This window comes from Anguilla anguilla, chromosome 4 (genome assembly GCF_013347855.1).
Source record: "Anguilla anguilla isolate fAngAng1 chromosome 4, fAngAng1.pri, whole genome shotgun sequence".
NCBI lineage: Eukaryota > Metazoa > Chordata > Actinopteri > Anguilliformes > Anguillidae > Anguilla > Anguilla anguilla.
Genome location: NC_049204.1, coordinates 43,420,032 through 43,443,451, shown reverse-complemented (window position 1 = coordinate 43,443,451; position 23,420 = coordinate 43,420,032). Strand labels below are relative to the sequence as shown.

The 23,420-nt window shown below is 40.1% G+C and overlaps 1 protein-coding gene across 4 annotated transcripts in view; it reads right to left on the bottom strand.

Moving 5' to 3' along the window:
* The window catches only part of LOC118225887 (MAP7 domain-containing protein 2-like), a 100,919-nt gene that overhangs the window by 43,881 nt on the left and 33,618 nt on the right, over positions 1-23,420 (bottom strand). For all 4 annotated transcript variants that reach the window (XM_035414959.1, XM_035414960.1, XM_035414958.1 and 1 more), the window contains exon 8: positions 8,242-8,346. In XM_035414959.1, the coding sequence (XP_035270850.1) occupies positions 8,242-8,346 (105 nt within the window). The remainder of the gene's footprint in view (positions 1-8,241; positions 8,347-23,420) is intronic.

Genomic DNA, 23,420 nt, shown 5'->3' with positions numbered 1-23,420 from the left:
CAGTAACACTTACATTTGGACGATGAAATCTTATCTGTGTTCAGTAGATCGAGACAGAATCAATGTTGCCGTTCCCCAGTTCTAACTTAGACCAGAAAATAGTATATCAGCTAGGTCTATCAGCAAATATTTGGCATAGCAATGCTCAGAAGTTCTCAAGAATAATAATATTTTCCAAGAAATGATGAAAGTCATCAATAAAGTTTTGCCAGGTGCAGTGTTTTTTACTGCTACCACAGACTGAATATGTAATGCAGCGATAATGAGACAAAATTTTGGACATGCTGAGCTATAAAACGCTATTCCAAAAGTCATATTATACATAGTTAGAAAGCTTATTCTGTCTTTTATTGGATAGATTATTTATCAATCAAGCCAAATAGTACAACAAAGGGCTACAACACCGTAACACGTGTGGTATTAGGCACAGCTATTTTGGAAGGTACCCACGCGTCACAAAAGAATGTCGAAGACAATATATGACCACTCAGTCTCGAAAGGGCCACCTCTACGCGTAAAACCAATGTTAAGGTTGTATATTTATTCCATATTTAGTGGACAGTAGAATGATATGGTATAATTTTAGAAAAAATCCTCTTTTGTATTTCAGTGTTCAGTGGGCAGCATTTTTCAAGTTCTACTGGCATACCTTCACCTATTGTTGACTTTATCTTGTTGATACGACGGAACAGGAATTTTTAGTGGTAAAAGAATGTTTTCATGTATGCCCAGATAGAACTATTGTCCAGCATATCATGCGTGGGGGGTGTAGTTACAGATGAGACTTCAGGGAGGGGGTGCTTGGTAAATGGACAACAATGGTGGCGCTTAGAAACTCAGTCATTGGCATAGTTGTCCTGAAGTGTCTACTAATAAAGCTAGAATACAGAGTTTGTGTTTTGAACTCATAATTTGGTTGCCGGAGCACAGAATGTCTGAATTGAGCAATCTAGGCACGCTCACGTGCCGACCACAAGGGGCATTGCACGAAGGGGTTAAGGATGACTTAAGAGCGCACATGCGGAAAGCTCAATACATCTGTCTCATTATCGAAATCTGGTCCAGCAGAGACATGCGTTTAGTTGAAAATACTTACATAAAATACCACCTGAAAGGCACCTTTTGACATACAGAGGGCTCCAGAATTATTGGCACCCTTAATAAAAACGAAGAAAAAAGGCTGCATATAATAAATGACACAGATAATAATCTATATATGTTATGTTCAAACATATGGGAAAACTACATACTTTTATTTCAATACATTTACTCTCATGCTTCAATGTTTTTTTATTAAGTAATCCAATTTTTTCTGAAAACCATAGGTGCCATAATTATTGGCACCCCTAACAATTATTAAACAAAAATTTGTTTGATAAGTAAAATCAAACAAAATGAAATTGGCAATACAATTTTACTTCATTTAGTTCAATCTCAGTCCAAAGGAACTATATTGTGTCATTCCATCACTTCCAGTTTCACTAGAGAATAAAAATGAGGTAACAAGCATACAAAATCCCTTTGTGATCCATCAGCATGGGAAAAGCCAAATAACTGTCAATTCAGAAGAGACCGATGGTAATTTACCGTCACAAGTCTGGTAATGGGTACAAACAAAGACATACACGGTTAAACATACCACTTAGCACTGTAAGGGCAATAATAAAAAGGTGTAAAACATATGGAATGGTTGCAAATTTGCCAGGAAGAGGAAGCAAGTGCATGGTGACCCCACGGACAGTGAGGAAGATGGTGAGGGAGGCCATTAATAACCCAAGGATCACTGTTCAAGAATTGCAGAGATTGGTTTGTTTCTTGCAGTCAACAAGTTTAAAAAAAACATAAAATGGCACCTCCATACCAACTAACTCTTTGGAAGGGTGGCACAAAGACAGCCCTTACTGAGCACAATAAACAAAACCAAGAATCTTGAGCTTGCCAAACCTCATTGGAATTATGACTGGAAGAGAGTGCTATTGTCAGATGAGACCAAAATTAAGCATTTTGACCATACACACCATTGACATGTTTGGCGGCAAAAGAGGAATGCATACAGGAGAAGAACCTCATACCTATGGTCAAATATGGAGGTGGGTCATTGATAATCCCGGGGGAATATTTTAGATCAATGGCACAATGAATTCAACAAAGTACCAGGAAATTCTGGCAGAAAATGTGGCTGTCTCTGCTAAGAAGCTAGGACTTGGTCATAGGTAAATTGTCCAGCAGGACAATGACTCCAAGCATGCATCAAAATCTAAACAGAAATGCTTAAGTGAAATCAACATCCATGTTTTCCAAAGGCCATCTCAGTCTCCAGACTTAAATTCCATCAAAACCCTGTTGTCTGAACTGAAGATGGAGGGGTCCAAAAGTGCAAACCCAATGATATCAATGATTCTGAAAAGTTCTACATGGAGCAATGGTCAAAAATCCCTCCAAATGTGTTCTCTAAATTTATCACAAATTATAGGAAAAGACTTGTGGCTGTCATCTTTGCCAGGGGTTTTTTCACAAAGCATTAAACCAGGGGTGCCAATAATTGTGGAACCTGTTTTTTGGGGAAATATTTTTTTTAATTAAAAAATGTAAGACTTTGGTTGATTCCAATAAATCATTAATCAAGCACACTAGTTTACACATGTTGGAAAATAAATAACTATTATTTTTTAGTTTTTAGCATTTTTTGTGCATATTTATCAAGGGTGCCAATAATTCTGGAGCCCAATGTATATTCAGTATTGATAATGTACTATTAAATGCAAAAGTATTGGGACAGTGACAAAGTTTTGGCTCTGTGCTCTAGCACACTGGATTAAAATAATGACTATGAGGTTTAAGTGCAGACAGTCAGCATTCATTTGTGGGTATTTATATCCATAACAGGTGATCTGTGTAGTGATCTCTGTAGGAATTACTGCCCTTTTTACACAGTCTGCCCCAAAACAACAAAAATTGTGTCAGTTGTCCCAATACCTTTGCATTTAACTCTTTTTAAAGTAGAGTTGTAGTAAGTGTGGCTTGGGACGGCGGGGGTGAGGGAACGGGAGAGGATGTGTAGAAGTAATAATCTGAAATGTCTTTGCTTAAATGCTAGAAGTATAAAAAATAAATTTTTGAAACATGAGGTTGCTATAAATAGGGGGGGGGGGGCTATGACATATTTGGAATTACAGAGACATGGCTTGGAGATGAGGATGGTGCTGAATATAATATAGAAGGGTACAAACTCATTAGGAAGGATAGATCCAGTAAGAGAGGTGGGGGTGTAGCTCTCCATGTAAAAGAAAATTTTAATGTGCATAAAATTCCAGAAATTGACCAGCTTGTGCCTAGTGAGGATATTTGGATAAAGCTCATACGGGAACATGAAAAGGCCCTTATGGTAGGAGCGTGATACAGGCTGCCAGCTTCAGACAGTAAGGTGAACTCAATGCTCTTTGGAAAAATAAAACAAGCCTGTCAGGATTGTGAGACTATTATTATGGATGACTTCAATTACTCTGCTGTTAATTGGGAAATGATGACAGGACAAGGAAAATGTAAGGAAGAGTTTTTAGATGTTATAAATGACCTTTTTGGCACAGTATGTCAATCAGCCCACAAGAGGGAAACCAATTCTGGATCTGGTGCTATGTAATGATCTGGACAGAATTTGTAGCATAGAGGTAATTGAGCCACTTGGGACGAGCGATCATCCTGCAGTTAGATTTGATGTATTATGGCATATTATCAAGGCCTCCCCTGTGGCCAGAATTAAAAATTTTAGATGAGCCAATTTCAACAAGATGCAAGAAAAAAGTAATATTGACTAGGTGAAACTTCTTAACTACAAGATTGTGAATGAAAATTGGGTTAGGTTCAAAAGGGTTATTCTTAAGGCGCAAAGTACATTTTTTTTCCAAAGGTAAGGAAAAGTATGTTGAAGAAGCGCTCCCCCCAGTGGATGAACAAAGCCATACAGGTGAGTTCGAGAATAAAAACCCTAACCCTAACCCTAACCCTAACTGTATAAGATATATAACAAGACCAGGTTAAAACCTAGTATACGGCTGGACCTAACACACGTGATCCGGCTGACCAATGGTGTAACTTCATAACTCGGCCGACCAATGGTGTAACTTCACCACTCAGTCACTCAGTCACAGACATTCGCGTTTGTAGGGCTGTCCCTGCTGTTGCGGTTCAGCCAAAAATGACAGCACTGACAGTAATAGGGCGGAATATTGTAATATGCGTGCTAAGGTTAAAAAAGAACTACGAGAAACCAAGAGGTTTTGAAAAGGCAAATTGCCATAGATGCAAAAATTAATCCCAAATGTTTCTTTGAACACTGTAATAGGAAAAGGAAAGTCAAAGAGGGTATCAGGTGCATCAAAAATGAAGGAGTATTGCTTTCTAAGAATAAAGATATTGCTGATGCCTTAAACAGTTGTTTTGTTGAGAAGAGGTTACTAATAGACTGGAAGGCATATTCAGTACTTATTCAGAAATTCTTATCACATATTGAAATAGAGGATAAAGAAGTGCTGCATGAATTACTTAAACTACAGACAAACAAGGCAGCAGGTCCTGATGGCACATACACAAGAGTACTCAAAGAGTTATCTGAGATAATTTGTAAACCATTGGCAGGTATTTTTAGACAGTCCTTAGAAACTGGAGAAATACCTGAGGACTGGAAGCATAACACCAATATATAAGAAAGGGGACCGTACTGATCCAGGAAACTACAGGCCTGTAAGTTTAACTTGCATAATATGTAAAATACTGGAATCTGTTATTAGAGACAAGTTGGAAGTATTTCTTGAAAATAGCAACATCCTAAGGGATAGCCAGCATGGTTTTCGTAAGGGAAGGTCATGTCTGACAAACCTTCTGGTATTCATTGAAGAAGCTACCAAGTGTTTTGATTATAGCAAGGTATATGATATTATCTACTTAGATTTCCAAAAGGCATTTGATAAGGTACCACATGAGAGACTTGTTAGTTAAATGAAGACAGTAGGAATTAGACTATGTATTTCAGAGTGGATTCGGACCTGACTACAGGGTAGAACACAAAGAGTAGTAGTAGGAGGGATATTATTTGAGCAGGGAGCTGTTAGAAGTGGAGTCCCACAAGGATCAGTGGTGGGACCACTGCTCTTCCTCATTTATATCAAAGACCTTGACAGGGACATAGAAAATACATTAGTCAAATTTGCAGATGATACAAAACCGGGAGGCCCAGCTAATAGTTTGGAAGCTACTAAAGTAATCCAAGAAGATTTAAAGTTACAATCTCGAAGATCTCCGTTTCGTTCTCTTTGGCGGTACCAATGGCGAGAAGCGGTAATTGCAGGTGTGTTTTTGGACCGCACTTCCCAGAGATCCAACCAGTGTCGCCTGTGTGACGTCAGTCAGTTGGCACCTGGGCCACGCCGACTATAACACTTTTACTATTTGCTGAATAAAAAATTGTTGTTATAAAAGTAATATTACGTACATACTCCTTCATTGTCTAACATTAGGCTAAATTAAGCGGTCTTTACACTGCCGAGCCGGGTTAAAATCCTGTAGCAGACCTGGGGTAGAATTAGCGATGATCAATTTCCACAGAAGTTTTTTATCCACCTTTTGCCCAGTATGAACATCTTTAAACTTCAGAGAAGAATCCGCGGGATTAGCTGTGGCTCGTGCAATTATGTATGTCGTGCACAATAAATATTGTCTTTCTCGTGAATGATTGTTGTGTGATATTTTTGAAACAACTGCCTTGCAAAATGTTACCCCTGGTGTTTCTGGTTTTGCTAGCTAAGCCGTTTGAGAATAAAGCTGAGCTGGGTGTTAAATTAGCAATCAGAACAAGAAGAATAAAACAAAAACAAAGAAAATTTCATCAAAAAAGGGCATCAAGGCTGAAGGAACTTATGAGGAAGCGTAATAAAATAATAACAACGCCAATCCATACTGCCGTATTTTTTTATTTAGTTTTCTCCGGCTTGACATCTTTACACAGAAATCAGACCCGGCTCTGCTCCACCTATACCCCGGGGTTAATGCTCTGTGCAAAGACGGCTTTATTCCGATCGTTATAATATATGGATGAACTTGATGGCAATGCAAATAACGGTAACGTTAAGGCCAGTTCAGATCAATGATTTGCAACGAGACTAAACGGTTTTAAAATGTAGCAGAGAAAATTGCAGCGGTGTGAACTGGTTAGTTGCAAAGCGTCTGAAGCCGTTGCCTGGGGTTTCAAAAGACCCACCTTATCAAATCGCCAAGTGCAGTTTTAGAAAATTTACAATCAGACATCTTGGAATTTAGCAAGTTGCATCCAGTCCAGTTGTGAATCATTGATCTGAACTGGCCTTTAGTTAGCTACATTGCAACATTGCAACAAGGTAGCGTTGCATTCAAGAGACGGTTTCCGAGGTTGGTACCGGTTGGCAGCGTTAACTAACGTTTTTTCTAATTGTTAGCTGACATTAGATTATGTTAATTACATTAGCTATAGCTAACGCAACGTTACCTGATATGAGAGATGGCTACGGTGCGCAACGTTGACTAAACTAATGTTGCCTTTTTTGACATGATCCGGTAGCTAGAGTTAGCTGTGCAAATAGCTATGTAATTTAGTAACGTTACATTGTCATCAAATGTAATACGAAATCTACATCAACAAATAATATGACCTCTCATGTTACACAAAAACCTTTTAGGGTTCCATAACCCCCCCCCCCCTTCCCCCCCCCCACCTACCCTCTCTGGCAGACCAACCACTGATGGGTGATGGAAAACGTGTCACTAACTGTGCGCCGCTTATGATTTTTTCCTGGGAATGTTGCCACAGACACCCAGTTCTTTAATCGTAAATAATAATAATAATAATAATAATAATAATAATAATAATAATAATTAATATAATAGTAGGCTCAATGACCATTGTGTTACCTAATTCGGCGTAGATAGTGACTTAACAGACATTTATTTTAATGAAAATCTTTGAGATTATTAATTTAAATGAAATCCAGAAGTGGACGGAAACCTGGCAAATGAAATTTAATATAGCCAAATGTAAAGTTCTGTATGTGGGAAATAAAAACATTAGGCAGGATTACTTTATGGGAGGAACAAAATTGGAATGTGCTCAGTTTGAAAAAGACTTAAGAGCAATGGTTGATCAAAGCCTTTCTGGTTCTAGGCACTGTGCTGTCGCAGTAAAAAAGGCCAACGGGATATATAGCTAAAAGTATTGAGGAAGTTATACTTATCTTATACAATACATTTGTCTGACCACACATGGAGCATTGTGTGCAGTTCTGGGTACTGTATTACAAGAAAGATATAGAGGCTCTGGAAAAAGTTCAAAGAAGAGCAACAAAATTGATTCCTGGTATGAAAGATAAAAGCTATGAGGAAAGACTTAAGATGCTTAACCTCTTTAAGCTTAGTAAATGGAGACTCAGGGGTGATTTGATTGTTGATCCCCTTTATGAATGTAAAAGCCTCAAACTGAACTACATTAGATTCTTCAGGTTGTGTTCTGTTAGTAGAACGAGGGGACATAAATGGAAATGAACAAAACGAAGATTCCATACAGATATTAGGAAGATTGTTTTCACACAATATGTGGAATAGCCTGCCAGGTCACGTAGTAGAGGCAGAAACTCTGGGGATTTTCAAGACTAGGCTTGATACAGTGTTAGATACTATCTAGTCTGTAGGTAATCAGAGCACTAATTTAGTTAGAAAAATGGCATTGTTGGGCTGAATGGCCTGTTCTTGTAATTAAATAATGCTATGTTATGTTAGGTAAGAAAAAAGAAAAAAAAAAGCCCAATTCAATTACAATACTGTTCCCTGAAGTTCTTTTTTTTCAAATCCCAATTCCAATATGAATTAGAATTGAGTTCATTCATGAATTGAATGGCTGGCTATACAGTCTCATCCATCCAGCAGTACATGCATACACGAGGTGAGGGTTTTGTGAGGTGTTATGGAAAAAGTGTACTGTGTTGGATGGTGTTAAATGCAGTGTTGTATGTGAGACATAGTGAACAATGCAGTTCAAACAATGAAGAACAAAATAAAGGGTGTTAAATATAGTGCACAATGCAGAGTATTCAGTGTGACAGAACTGTGGAAACAGTGGCACAGTTTTGACTGCTGATTGTTAAAAAATGTAGTGGTTGTTGTTAAAGTGTAGTGCTGAGTGTTGAGAGTTAAAGTGCAATGTTGAAATGTAGTGTTCACCTTCTTCCGCTGTAATCTTTCCTGTTCCTCCTGCAGTTTCAGCAGCTCTCGCTCCTGGCGGTGTCTCTCTGCCTCTTTCCGCACCTGCTGCTCCGTCTCCTCCCTCTGCAGAGAAAATTGTGGCAATACACAGAGATTGCATACAAAAATGATGTTTACAATGCCAAACAAGGCCACTGCATAACGTGGCATACGCCCCCGACCGCAGGGTCCTCTAGAGTTATTTTAAGCATTCAGAAAAGTTTTCAATGTTAATACGTTTATTCTGGGTTCCAAACTGAATTTTTGCACCACAAATCAGCAACAAAAAATTAACACCACACTCAAACCATGACCCATTTTAATGCATTTTAATCAGATCACAAGCCCTCTAATGCCAGCCCCCTTATTTTACATGGGCAACACCTTGGAGGAGTAATATCATCTTTATATGGTCTCTGTTGTTCTCGGCCTTGAGGGAGGTGATGCCCAACTTCAAACTGACATTGGAAACAGGGCTCGCAAGTTGATATGAGGTGAATCGTCTCCTCCCTTGGAGACGCATCAACAGTGTGTAATATCTTATTTTCACATCGAAATGACAAGGTAAACATTCTGTAAAAATAGTGCATTGTTTACTGATAAATCACGAGGCAATGGACTACTTACATCTTGTAACGTCAACCTGAACTTGAAACTGCAATGTATGGCATATGCCCCTGACTGTACATGGTCAACCACATGAAGGCAGCCGTGGTGTCACCCATCGAAACCAGCCTTTGTGTGGTCAAGTCCAATTCACCACCAAAAAATCAGCCCAATGGACAAAGGCGTTTTCTGTTAAATGAGCAGAAACCAAATTCAAGATGGTGGCCATGGCAGCCATATTGAATGAGCGGTTGTGTCACCAATCGAAACCAGCCTTCGTGTGGTCAAGTCCAATTCACTACCAAAAAATCAGCCCAATGGACAAAGGCGTTTTCTGTTAAATGAGCGCAAACCAAATTCAAGATGCCGGCCGTGGCGGCCATATTGAATGAGTGGTGGCGTCACCGATCGAAACCAGCCTTCATGTGATGAAGTCCAATTCACCACCAAAAAATCAGCCTGATCGATAAAGGTGTTTTCTGTTAAATGAGCGGAAACCAAATTGTTGATGGATGACGGAGGGACAACGGACAGGGGCTCGACATAATGCCCCTCCTGCCTCCTACGGAGGCCGGGGGCATAAAAACTGTGAAATCTCAAGTAATAGCACCTGAGAATTCTTACTCTGTCACGGTAGTGCATTCCAACACTTGATGGCAAGATAAAGTGTAATGCTTGCGGTACATTGCTTTGAAGGCAATAGTTAATTACAGTGGAACCTTCTTACAACTGTTATAAAACCTTCTTTTATAACTCAGATTGAGACATAACACAGTCACAGCAAGGCACCCGTAGTTGCTAGCTCTAAGCCTTGTAATCCACAAATTCCATGAGATGGCTTCCATGGCTTATATGAGACACAGACAAGATTAATCTCTGGGCTGACTGTGTTTACAGTGGAGGTGAAATTAAAAAAGATTGTAACATAATTTACAGGTTGATTTCAAGTCATACTATTCAGTTTTGTGCAGTATGATCTAGCTTCAACTGGACTTAGAGGACCACCTTTGTTACCTAATAAACTAAGTCCATGCAGGTTACACAATGTCTTATGGCTTCAGTATATACTTCCCCCGCATTCCATACAAAATTGGGAAGTTAAAAATACTCCTAATTAAGTATATAAAAGACAATATGTGGTACAGAGATGGAGGCAATCCAAGATAAGTCCTATAATAGCACCATGAGCCCCATGAAGATAGACTGCTATTAATTATAGCCAAAATAAGGGGGCAGATTGTGACAAAAACTTACTTGAAAAGGCGTGACGGTATAATGTCTAAGGGACAGTAAGTGGGATTCATGTGTGAGACCACCTCAGACAGCTGGGAGGACAACACAGGTTTAAACTGCTGGAGGCAGCTGACTGGACAATGTATCTCTGAAGATTTAGAGCCTGAAGATGAGATGAGAGATCTTATGTTGTCAATTTTGTCTAAGAAATAATTCCGAAACTTTTCACAGGTTTTAGTAGTGGACTTAAAGGTAGCTACAGCAGCAGTAGAAGGATTTAAGATAGGGTTAATTGTGTTGAACAGTATTTTAGGTCTGTGCGCGTTTTTATTAACTAGATCAGCATAAAATTGTATTTTAGCTGACTTAACAGAGCTTTGGTAAGATTTTAAGCAATCTCTTAAAATGTCATACGAAACCTGGAGTTAATCTTTTTTCCATTCGCGTTCAGCTCTCCTACAAGCTCATCTAAGTGCACGGGTGGAGTCATTCAGCCAGGGAGTACCAACATTGTTAGCCTTAGGTTTTTTCAGTTTTAAAGGAGCTACATAGTCCAGAATGTCAGAGCAGGATGAGTTGAAGAGAGTGACTAGCTCCTCAGTGTTGGTGCGGGAGAGAAGGGTATCTGAGATACGAGGTAAGTGAGTGAATAAGTGCACAAAGTCCGTTTTTCAGAAGTTCAGACTGCTGCTTGCGAAAGTCATTTGTCCCTACATGAACAATGATCTTAGTAATGTCCGGTTCGTTTGCGAGGATCTCGATGGCTTTTTCCTCTATGTCGCGGACAGTGGCACCCGGGACACAACAAGTTATAGCTGAGATAGTTTTAACATTCCTGATGATGGAGTCTCCTATGATCAGGGTTGTGATCTGATGTGGACGTTGTCTTGTGGATTTGGAGCTGGTCATCCTGGAGGCTGAGTGCCGGTGTCGACTGCAGGGACTAGGGGCTGCCAGTCCAGGGGCGTCATTCCTTAGACTGGAACCGGTCCCGGGACCCCTCAAACTTCTGGGCAGCAGCGCTAGACTGGCCATGGGCTCCAGATCGACAGTGGACAGGTGTTGGTCCAATTTCCCCAACTTCCCCACATTGAACCTGTTACCCAGCTGGATAGACCCCGGAGGTGGATTATGTGAGGAGTTCCTACCTTGATTCTTGTCACCCCGGATGATGATCCAGGGTTCAGGAGGAGCGAGTGTGGAACAGATCCGTGCCTTAGGTTTAGCTCCAAGCCTGGGCCAGGGGTCCTCCCCGGGGATCGAACTGACAATCGGCGGCTCTGGCTCCGTAGTTGGAGAGGGAGCACGCCAGGGAAGCTCGGTGTTGTCAGGAATTCGGGAGGCTTCTGCGGCCAGCAAGTCCAGGAGTCGTTCATCATCTTGGATCTGGTAAAGCATGGAAATCCGACCTTCGAGTTCAACGACTTTTTGACTCAGCTGAAGGCATCCAGAGCAGTCTGGGGGAGAGGTGAGTGTTGACATTGATATAGAGATTAAGATCCTCAGTGAAAGCAACTGGCTAGCTTAGCCACCAGGCTAAAGACAAACCTAGCCAAGCTAGTACCAGCTAGTATTAATTCCAGTGAAATGAAATACCGACAGCACTAAAAGAGTGCAATAAAATGATCTGTGCTGAGGAATGATCCACAGACTTTCACCAAATAAAAGTATAAGAACTACACTACACAACACCGTAGTTGTAAATAGCTGCAGTTGAGAAAAGCAAACTTTTTGGAAGACGCGATCAGAGCTGTTGGTGTAGTAATATAGGCAAATAGAAAAAAATATAAATATAATATGAATTAAATTCATTAAAATAAATATTAATTTATATAAATAAATGAAATCAGTCTACTCCCACTTGAGAGATTCCTGTAGTCCTCTCCTCCTGTCTTGCTGCTTGTCTATACTAGTAGCCTAAGCAGCTGTATCACATTGTATGTCTTTGTGGAAATGTTTTAACCAGTGCTTGTAGGTCCAGCTACCTGACAACCCAGACTGTCTTGACACATGGTGCTTCTAAGGCAGCGATCTTCATTCCTGGTCCTGGCAGGCAACAGAGTCTGCTGGCTTTTGATTTCATCTTAATATCAGGAAGAAATTCAGACCCGAGAACCCTGGTGTGGTGAGTTAACTGTGTAATCAACTACATTATTTGATCAATTAACCACTTTGTGCAAGCCCCCAAGTGGCCAGAAAGCTGGCATTCTGAGGTTGCTCAACTCGACCATTGCTTGCCACCACTGTTACACAGGCCATCCATTTAACAAGCACCCCCTCCCTGCAGTCTCACCTGCAACTATACCTCCAAGAATGACACATTAGACAATAGTGTCTATCTGGGAGTTCATAGAAATATTTTTCACAACCAAAAATCTGTATTCCATCATAGTGACAAGATAAAGATAACAGCCGCCCAAAGGTACGCCAGTACACTGGTAAATGCTTCTCACTGAATAACAAAAATAACAAAAGGAATTCTTGAGTAATTATACCACTACATTCTACTATCAATATCTGTGACTAAATATGTAATACATATACAATTTTATCAATGGTTTCACACAAAAATATGTCCCTTTCAAGATTCAATGGTTATTTATTGTCTTGAATAATTCATTGTAAAAATAAACACGCAAAAAAAAAGAGGGAGTAGGCATTTACATAGCCCACATGCAAGACACCACATGCTGTTTACACCATTATAACTCGTTAGTTCTGGTTTGATTGATAATGCTTAGAGAACAGTACAAGCTTTCCAACAAGGTAACACATATCTAATTTGACATTTATAACATTGATTAAGAGCTCCACACAACAGCTTGAATTGTTGCTTCAGTACAATGTTGTGAGGTCAAATGTAAGATTATGCAGTTTTTGCATTATTTGATATCAAGGTGATATCAAGGTTTCATCTTAAACCATCATAAGGGCCACATTTATATGCTTTATAACAAACAAAAAGCCTTTTATTCATTTTTGGAGAGGTTTCGGATCAGGGACGTGTCTACGGGTGGGCTGGGGTGGGCGTTGCCGACCCAGAGATAAGCCTTGCCCACCCAGAGGAATCATCTGCCCATCTAATGAAAACTCTGAAAAAATCACCGTTATAGCTATTTTTTTGAGCGTTCATAGTTTTCTGTAATTTTGTCATTGGTTATCAAAAAATGCACCGCTTTCCTATTGGCCATTTTGAAGGTGTGGGTGTGCTTAGCCAGTGCTGCGCCCTTACATTATCGCCAGACCACGACACTTCTTCACATACGGTACAGATATAGTTGAACTGCAAAATTTGTTTGTAGCTAGCTGCTCTCAGCAATCCAATTAAAACTGTTAATACCTTTGAGTCTTGTTCATTCTTTTCTCATTCTGTTCTTATAAGTTATATTAGTAGTCTTGTATAGTTTCACAGTTGAGTTTGCACATTTTGCAAGCTGTGTGTTTCTTTTAAGTTACCAGCTCACTTGGTGGCCATTGGTTTAGTGATTAGCCAGCTAGCTAGCCAGCATTTTTGTAAAGGAGTTTCCGTGAATAAAATCACATTTATAATTGTTATTTTCTGTTAAAAACATTTAATTCATATTCAGGGAGATAGCCAACTATTCGCATGTTAGATGACACGTGTAGCCGTTTACAATACCATTGCACCGTTTCAGGCTGGAAAATGGGGTGCGCAACATTAGATAGAAAAAGTGAATGTCCGGGGAAGGGAAAGAGTTGTGAGTTCTGAGAGCGGCATGACAAGAATAACTATTCACAAAAAGTAAAGTGAAAAAGTGTTTACTGAATAGTAGTGATAGAGATAATAAGTGACAACAGTGCAAATAGTGACAGGCTATAAACAGTGTGTACAATATATACAAGGACATACGCACACACACACACACACACACACACACACACACAACTGAGGATTGGGATCCTGAGTGTTGCCAAAGAAAATAAAGTAACAAAACTGAACAAAACTAGCTATAACCAAACGTAGAATGGGACATTCAAATCAATAGCCTACCTAACTACTCTTGTTAACAAACTTAAATACAGATGGTGGCAACCACTCCTAGACTAGTGTGTCTATACAGTAAAAACCTGTCAATCCTATGTGCAGAGGCCTCTGTCTTACCTGTCCCAATGCCTCAGCGTGGCGGGCAAATGAGACAGTAGCAAACAGGGTAAATAAGGGAAACAGGTACACTACTCATGACAAAACCAGGGATTAACATGAATTACAAATAGACACAACCAACAACTTAAAATGTATGGGAAGATACAGGGAGTGGAATACAAAAGCGGCAGAATCAGTATACGGTATTGCTGGTGGGGAATTTAAATTGGGTGTCGTTCTTGGATTGCTTGGAAGGTAAGCAGGAGGATTATGAATGGTGGTGGGAATGGCGAATGGAAGTGGGTTCTGAAACGGGGGAAAAGAGCAAGAGAGAGGAACACAGGGATGTAACAGTGAAATATATGATGATGTTGTGTAATCTTAGTATTTCAAATGGTAAAGGTGTCTTGCTTCATATAAACCATTTTCCAAGTCTCTGTGACACTCACACCTGGGCCCAGTTGTTCAAAAGTAATCTGATCGGATTTCGGCTATCGGTTTGGATCAAATCTTGAAAATGAGTTGTTCAAAAGAAAAAAGGATTCTGAAATCAGATTAGATCACGTAATCCAGTCTTGGTTTTGATCTGGATCAAACCTTCAGTATGTGTTGTTCAAAACTTTTTAGTAGGATTGGGATACCTTTGATCCAAAAAAATCTGGATTATCCTGATCCCAGCAGAAGGGTGGATTCAAAAGGTGGGTTCTAAAAGGTTGCTAGGGTGTTGCTAGGTAGTTGCTGCATTGTTCCAAGCGATTGTTAGGGTGTTTTAGGAAGTTGCTAGGGTGTTGCTAGGTAGTTTATATGATGTTTTAGGGGGTTGCTATGGTGTTGCTAGGTGGTTGCTATGGAGTTCTAGGGGGTTGCTAGAATGTTGCTAGGTAGTTGATATGGTGTTCTAGGCAGTTCTAGGTGGTTTCAAAGGTATTAAAGGTGGTAGCTAGGGTATTGCTAGGTGGTTGCTATGAAGTTCTAGGCAGTTGCTAGGGTGTTCTAGGTGGTTGCTAGGATGTTGCTAGGTGGTTGCTATGGAGTTCTAGGCGGTTGCTAGGGTGTTGCTAGGTGGTTGCTATGGAGTTCTAGGTGGTTGCTAGGGTGTTCTAGGTGGTTGCTAGGGTGTTGCTACATGATTTCTATGGAGTTCTAGGCAGTTTCTAGGGTGTTCTAGGTGGTTCCTATGGTGTTACTAGGAGGTTGCTATGGAGTTCTAAGCGGTTGCTAGGGTGTTGCTAGGTGGTTGCTATGGAGTTCTAGGCGGTTGCTCGGGTGTTGCTAGGTGGTTGCTAGGGTGTTCTAGGTGGTTGCTAGGGTGTTGCTACATGGTTTCTATGGCGTTCTAGGCAGTTGCTAGGGTGTTCTAGGTGGTTCCTATGGTGTTGCTAGGAGGTTGCTATGGAGTTCTAAGCGGTTGCTAGGGTGTTGCTAGGTGGTTGCTATGGAGTTCTAGGCGGTTGCTCGGGTGTTGCTAGGTGCTAGGTAGTTGCTATGTTTTTACTGAGTCCAATGAGGCGCCCCGCAACACTCTACATTAAACGATTCAAAAGTTATGGAATATCAAACATCGGCCAATCAGGAATGGGGGCAAGGCTAACCTACACCAATGGACAAAGGACTCTACCAATTCCAATGAGGCGTCCCACAATTTGTGGGCAATTTTGCGCCATAGAGATGAATGGCGGAATGTTCAAATCCAGAGAGAGCCCAGAGTACAGCTGCTAGAAGACAGAGCATTGTGACATCACAAGCGTGAGAAGACAGTATTGTGACATCACAAGGGTGAACACTCCACCATTCATTTTCTATGGGAAAAATTGCCCAAAAAAAGCTTGCTGAACGCAGCACCGCATACAAACTGTATATACTCATTGAGGCTTTGAACTGTTTGTTTAGTCACACCATGCTAGAGGAGAGCACAGATTCACATTCTGCTGTTGTGATCAGAAAACATGGAAGTGACAATGATTCCCGCACCAAACACAGAAAACAGCAATAAAAGAAACAGATTTAAAGAAACAAACTTTAGACAGATGGACGTCCATGAATTCAGAGTCACTTTAGTTTATTTCACACTGCGAAAAAGGAAAAGAAAGTAGGCTTGTCGCAACATTTGGTTTAACCCTGTGGCATATGGTGCACTGTAATAAATTGCTGTAAAAATACAGCCAAATTCTAACAGTAATGTACTGTTTTTCCAAAATACGGTAAAATACTGTAAAGTCTGATGCTTTTTTTGGAGCCAAAAACAAGATTGACCGCTAACAGCTGGTTACTGTAAAATTTGACGATGTGATGCAGTATTTTCTTTTTTGCAGTAAGCCTAGTAGAGCAGTGAGCCACATGCAACAATCAACTTTCAATTCATCCTCCTTTCTTGAAACCAACAAAAAGGTCAGTAACATCATACTGAGAAATTACATTTGTGAATCTAGTTACCCAATTTGTGAGATATAATTTATGCTAACTAAAACGAAGATGAACTTGATGTCCGATTCACAGCGTTAGTTGACATATGTGTTCTGAGCAGAGTTCTGGGACTAAGTTGTGGTTTGAAATGTTTGATTTCATGGGGAAAATTTATTAAATTTATTTTAATGTAGCTAAGTAGCATTTGGTCATGCTACACCATTACTACCGAAGCTACCGTCAAGCTACTAAAGAATTTAGCTAAGCTAGCTAGTAGCATCGCTACAAGTAGCAAGCTACTCCCCAACACTGGCATTAATTAGCAAGCATCTGGCAGTGCACAAGAATGCATTTTCAGATAGTGTGTCTTCAACAGTTGGAAGTTCAAATACTTTAAACATTATTTTCGTATGAGCGCTGCAGACCTGCTTGCAGGTCTAGTTTAAACGTTTTTGTTTGATTGCTTTTATAGGGGTCCACATCTTTACACTTTAGTCAGTTAACACTGATGTAAGACCTGCCCAATATTAACAAATTTGAATTAAAAGTGTATTTTGCTGCACTAGTGAGTGTGTTTTTTTCCCTTTGATAGTTGGCTATTAAAGTAACTACTGGTATTTTATTTTGTTTCAGCCTTGCATGTGAGTAAGGACCCATTTCAGCCAGTGAATCTGGACTTCATGAAAGGTAAAGTGTTTTTGTGTATTTCCGCACAGAAGTGAAGACCAAAGATGTCCAGGCTGTCTTGTACCAGAGGGAAAATGGTGACTTGACACTGAATGTCATTCAGCTCTTGATGGCCCACTTCACTAAGTCATCTGAGGGACTGATACTCAATGCTGATGTAAGCTAATTGCAAAAGTAATTATTATAACTTTTTTATATTATGATTATATGCACACTGCTTTTCGAATTTTGAATATCACTGTCTATGCTTAATAGGAGTTTGCCACAACAGCAGACATTGACGCCACCCTGACTTTGCCGGCCAGCCCTCGTCTGATACTGCGTAGTGAAGAATGGACTAGGAACAGTTATTAAGTGTTGCAGAATATTCATGCATATGTTGTAGTCATGGACTCTGATGGAGTACCTCATAGAACCTTCATTTGAATGTGATTTGTGATGACACAGAAGAGAAGACCTGAAAAAATATATACACAGTTCCTGTGAGGGATTTTTTGGAAAAAGTAGAACATTTACTTATATATACTAAAGACAATTATTGTGTCCATAAAAAACTTGTATGTGAACAATACAAGATACCTATGTGTTTCAACAAAACTATTATCTATCTGCAACAGGTGGCACTGGGCAAGTTATGAGTGGATGGATGGTCAGCAATGAAGGCTGAATTATCTGTGAGGGGTCCAGCCAACCTTTATCACAGGGCTTGCTGCAGCCACTTTTCATATCTTCAACCTACAATACCAAGATAAGGCGGCTCAGACACTGGAGTTCATTCAGCAGTAAGGCCTATGGAATATATATTCCTGTGATGGGATTCCAAACTAACCTGAAGAGTAATTTTAAAAGTGGTTGTCAATAAATAACAATTCTGTTTATGATTTATTGATTCAGTTACATATTTTATTCTAGAAAACAAAAAATGGACAGATCAAGATTTCATCTGTTTTCTGAGGGCATCAAAATGACTTTGTTTTTCTATATCAATGTGTATAATATAATTAGCAAGAAAACCCAAACAAAATAATAACAACATTCATAATAATACTTTCAAGTTTTATGTTGTTTTGTACAGTTGTTATCGCTCTCTCTCTCTCTCACCCAAAAGCCTTCGTTGCCGTATTTTGCGCTTCATAATGCGCCACACATTCTCAATCAGAGACAGGTCAGGACGGCAGGCAGGCCAATCTAGCACCTGCACTCTCTGCTTACGTAGCCATGCACTTGGGCTGAATGTGGTTTGGTGTTGTCCTGCTGGAAAATGCAGGGACGTCCTGGGAGAAGACAGCACCTGAATGGCAGCATATATTGCTCCAAAATTTGTACATATCTTTCTGCATTAATAGTGCCCTCACAGATGTGCAAGTTACCCATGCCATAGGCACTGACACACTGATATACCATGACAGACACTGGCTTTTGGACTTGACGCTGATAACAGCTTGGATGATCCTTTTCCTCTTTAGCCCAGAGAACACAATGGCTGTTTTGTCCATAAACTATTTAAAATGTTGACTCGGCGGGCCAAAAACACGCTTCCACTGTGATACTGTCCATCTCAGATGAGACTGAGCCCAGAGAAGACGGCAGCGCTTCTGGACAGTGTTGATGTATGGCTCCTTTTTTGCATAGTAAAGCCTTAACTTGCATCTGTGGATGTAGCGGCGAATGGCGACAAAGTTTTACCAAATTATTCTTGAGCCCATGTCGCATGACGACTTTTACTTTCAAGACAGTGACATCTGAGGGATCAGAAATTCAGAAGTGGTTTTCAGCCTTGCCCTTTATGCACTGAGATTTGACTGGATTCCTTGAATTTCTCAATTATATTGTGCGCTGTGGAGGGTGAAATGCCCAAAATCCTACCGATTTGTCTTTGGGGAACATTGTTCTAAAAGTGCTGGATTATTCACTGATGCATCTGTTGGCAAATTGGTGAGTCTCAACCCATTTTTGCTCATGAAGGACTAGGCCTTTCTTGGAGGCTCCTTATATACTATAACACGGTTGCCTCATTGTTTAACATCACCTGTATCACATCACCGTGTTATTTCAACCTGTCACATCATTATTAGTCCTAAATTGTCCGTCCAAACTTTTTTGGAACATGTTGCAGGCATAAATTTCATAATAAACGTATATCTTCAAAAAACAATTAAGTTAATTAGGTAAAACATGAAATACCTTGTCTTTATACTGTTTTTTAAAAATGTTTTTGAGAATATATTTATTACATTTTTCATATACAACACAGAACAAAACAGCTCAGACATGACATGACAAATAAAATGAATAGGTAAGAATAAAAAATAAAAATATAAATAGACGATAGTGGGCATTATATTCATCCCCAGCCCTCACCACCCCCCACAACATAAAAAGGCAACATCAAATAAATAAATACAAACAAATAGCAAGGTTACAGGAAAACTGGTTTGCAGTAAAAAAGGTACAGAGACAGGCTAAGCTGGTTTAGGACATCCTTTTAGTATGGAGGATGACAGCGTAGGTCTAATATATTCTAAGTAAGGGTCCCAGAATTTACAGAAAGCGTCTACTGAGGAGTGAAGCATACATGAGATGTATTCATTGGGAATACACTCCATTATAAGATTGTGCCACAACTTTTTTGTTGGAACAATATCCTTGATCCAAAAAAGCAAGATATTCTTCCTTGCGGAAAAAGTCAATAAATTGAATAGCCTCTTGTGGAGGCTATTAGGAGGCACATAGGGTCTAACTCTATTGGAACACCAAAAATAACACACAGTTCATTCACAATACCAGACCAATAGCTTTGTAGCTTCACACATGACCAGAAACAGTGAATGTAATTGCCTGTCTCAGAGCCACACTTACAGTAGAGCGGAGACCCATTAGCATCCATTTTGTTCTTGAGAGCAGGTGTTGTATGTGTGCGATGTAGAATTCTAAATTGAGTAGATTTTGTTTGATTACAGATAGATATTTCTATGGCATGGATTCATACTTCCTGCCAGTCTAGGTCATCAATAGTGATGCCCAAGTCTCTCTCCCAGGCTTGCTTAGTAGCTTGGGAAGTTAAAGATGAATTGGAATTTAGGAATTTAGCTCTTTAAAATACACTAATGCATTTATTGGATACCTGTAGAGACAAGGCCCTTTCTACATGTGAGGTGGCCCTATTGGTTGTTAATGTGGTATCTTTAGTGATGAAGTGTCTGATTTGTAAATATCTAAAAAAAAACTCACATTTCTGTAAGCCATAACGCTGCTGTAGCTGCTGAAAGGATAGTAAAGTCTGGCCATCAAAAAGATATCCTAGCTTTGTTAGCCCTTGTCTGTACCATGCTTCAAAGCCCCGGTCTAGGAGTAAGAGGGGATGTTAACTGAGCACGGCCCTCTATAGTATGGATGGACCTCCAGGCTTTAACTGTGCTTAAAGTGATAGGGTTAGTACAAAGGTCCTTGACAGACTTAAAGTTGTTCACAAACAACAGACTCCACAAGGGGCATTTGGACTGAGAGGATTCAATGTCGAGCAAAATTGAGGTTGGGTCATATTTGAGCTAATCCGTTACCACCCGGAGGTGGGCTGCCAGCTGATAGAGTCTCACATTTGGTACATCTAAGCCCCCATCAGAGCCAGCCATTTGGAGTTTTCCCATCTTCAGTCGGGGCTTCCTTTTGCTCCTGATAATAGAGCTTGTAAGTGAAAACCTCACCAAGCCACTCCCCTCGTTTTCCCGCAAATTTGTCAATGGGAAAATGAATGGGGCAATTTTCAATAAGCGATATTTTTAGTTATAAGTCGGGAACCAGTTAGCTATTGGTATGCGGTACTCATGACATATATGACTCACGAAATATAATATCAGCAGCACGATTGACCCATGAGAAGTACAAGGTACAACGTTGTGTACGTTTAGTACGCTTAGGAACTACACATACCGGAACTGTGCTCACGACGCACGCTCATATCCTCACGGCTCAGCTGGAACACGCTTACGTCCTTCTACTTCTAATGTCACTTTGATATCGTATTTCAATTTAAAATTACTGGAAATAACAGATTTGTTACTATTAAGTTATATTGTTTATTTCACATCATAATTGTACGGTCGCGATGATAACAGGATTTCCTTTCAGGGATCTATAAAGTACAACCATAGACCGTATAAAAAAGTACAACCTAACTAACTTAAGACGTAATTTCAAATGGAATATAATGTCATATATATTTTTATCACAATACAACAACAATATAGCTAGCCAGCATGGTTTTCGATAAATTATCGACAATATATTTACTACTTACTATGTTTTAAAAAACTATTTATTAGAAATTGTCTATCTCTTGCCTACTGCACCTGTCTTGTCTAAGTGCACTGTGATTCTGATTTTCACAATGTGTGTATTCCTTTGTAAGTGCTGTGAGCAGACTGAAAGTCTATGTTACACCGAAGCCTTGCGAAAAGAAGTTTCGTTACATCGTGTACTGTGCAGCATATGGTTTGTAATGACATATAAACCTGACTTTGACAGCTAGCTAGCTACCTGCTGATCCAGCCCGTCCTAACGTTAACGTTAGGTAACCGAAACTTTATAAACGATATCTTTCATGCTGGCGCTGACAGACCCGCTAATCTACCCTGGCTGTATATGACCTGCTCTACATGGTTGGATTTGGAATGATTTTCTCCCTTCTTAACATTATTGTCCTGACCATTGAAAAAATGCATTAAGCTAACCAGTGACACCGCATTTGTCGTGGGTATAGCTAGCTAGCCACCGGTGTTGGGTGCAGTTGGCCCTATCTGCTGGTCCAGAGTCAGTTATTTTCTTCTCCGACTAATGGTTAAAGTTAGGACCTGGGAAGGGAAATCTGATCCCGGACCAGCAGTTAGGGGCAGCCAAGGTATCGCACTTGGCGGGTAGACTTACAAGCACATGTGGTTGTGACATCTACCCGTGCGACTGATTGATTTAGTGTAGTTCAGGACCACCAGAACATCGTAAATCTACATAAATCCGTTTTTTTCCCTCCAGAGATTGAAATAAATATAACCAAGCACATGCTACGGTAGAGAATGACGGTCCCAACAAAACGTGAGAAATATTTTATTTTTAATCGCTATAGATATTTTACAATCAATGATTTTAAAAATGTCAATAGGATTTTAACATTGGGCTGTGACGTCACGAACCAGACGCCCCCTGGAGGCAATTTGACTTAAAAGCTCAATAGAACTCAGCCAGCCTTCAAGCACCTTGATAACCTTGTTTGATAACAAAATAGGGATCATTTGCAGTGGGTAGAGTAGTCTGGGCAGGATGTTCATCTTAATGAGAGCAATCCTACCCAGCCATGAAAGAGGTAGGGGGGCCCAGTGATCTAAATCTGCCATTAAAGCATCCAGAAGAGGAGGGAAGTTGGTCTTAAACATCTGACCATATGTAGGTGTTATATACACTCCAAGGTAAACAAAACCAGAGGGTGACCAACAAAAAGGAAAAGGCTCTGATAGGCTTGGGACAGACGTTAGAGACCCCAGCGGCATAGCCTCAGACTTTGCTAAATTAATTTTGTACCCTGATATAATGCCAAATGTTGAAATGGTTTGGATCAGGCAGGGAATAGAGGTTTGTGGTCTTGATAAAAATATCAATACATCATCCACGTAAAGAGTAATTTTATGCTCCCTCTCTCCAGTAAGAATACCAGATATTAGAGCATTCTGCCTTATTACTTGGGCCAGTGGCTCGATAGCAACATCAAAGAGCAACGGGCTAAGAGGGTCGCCCTGTCTATTCCCACGGTGAAGGGTAAAATTGCTAGATCTCAGCCCATTAGTCACAACTGCTGCCGTTGGAGTATTATAAAGAACCCTGACCCATTTGACAAAAATATCACCCAGACCAAATTCCTCCAGTGTATAAAACAAATAAGACCACTCGACCCGGTCGAATGCCTTCAATTTTTGATCAGAGTTAAGTAGGGCTATTGGCCTGTAGGAGGGGCAATTGTCTGGGCATTTTCATTTTTTAAGGATAAGAGAGATATCGGCCTCCCTGAGTGATTGAATTAGGATCCCCTTTTCAAATGAATGGTTCAACATAGCCTGCAAGGGGTCTAAGAGAATAT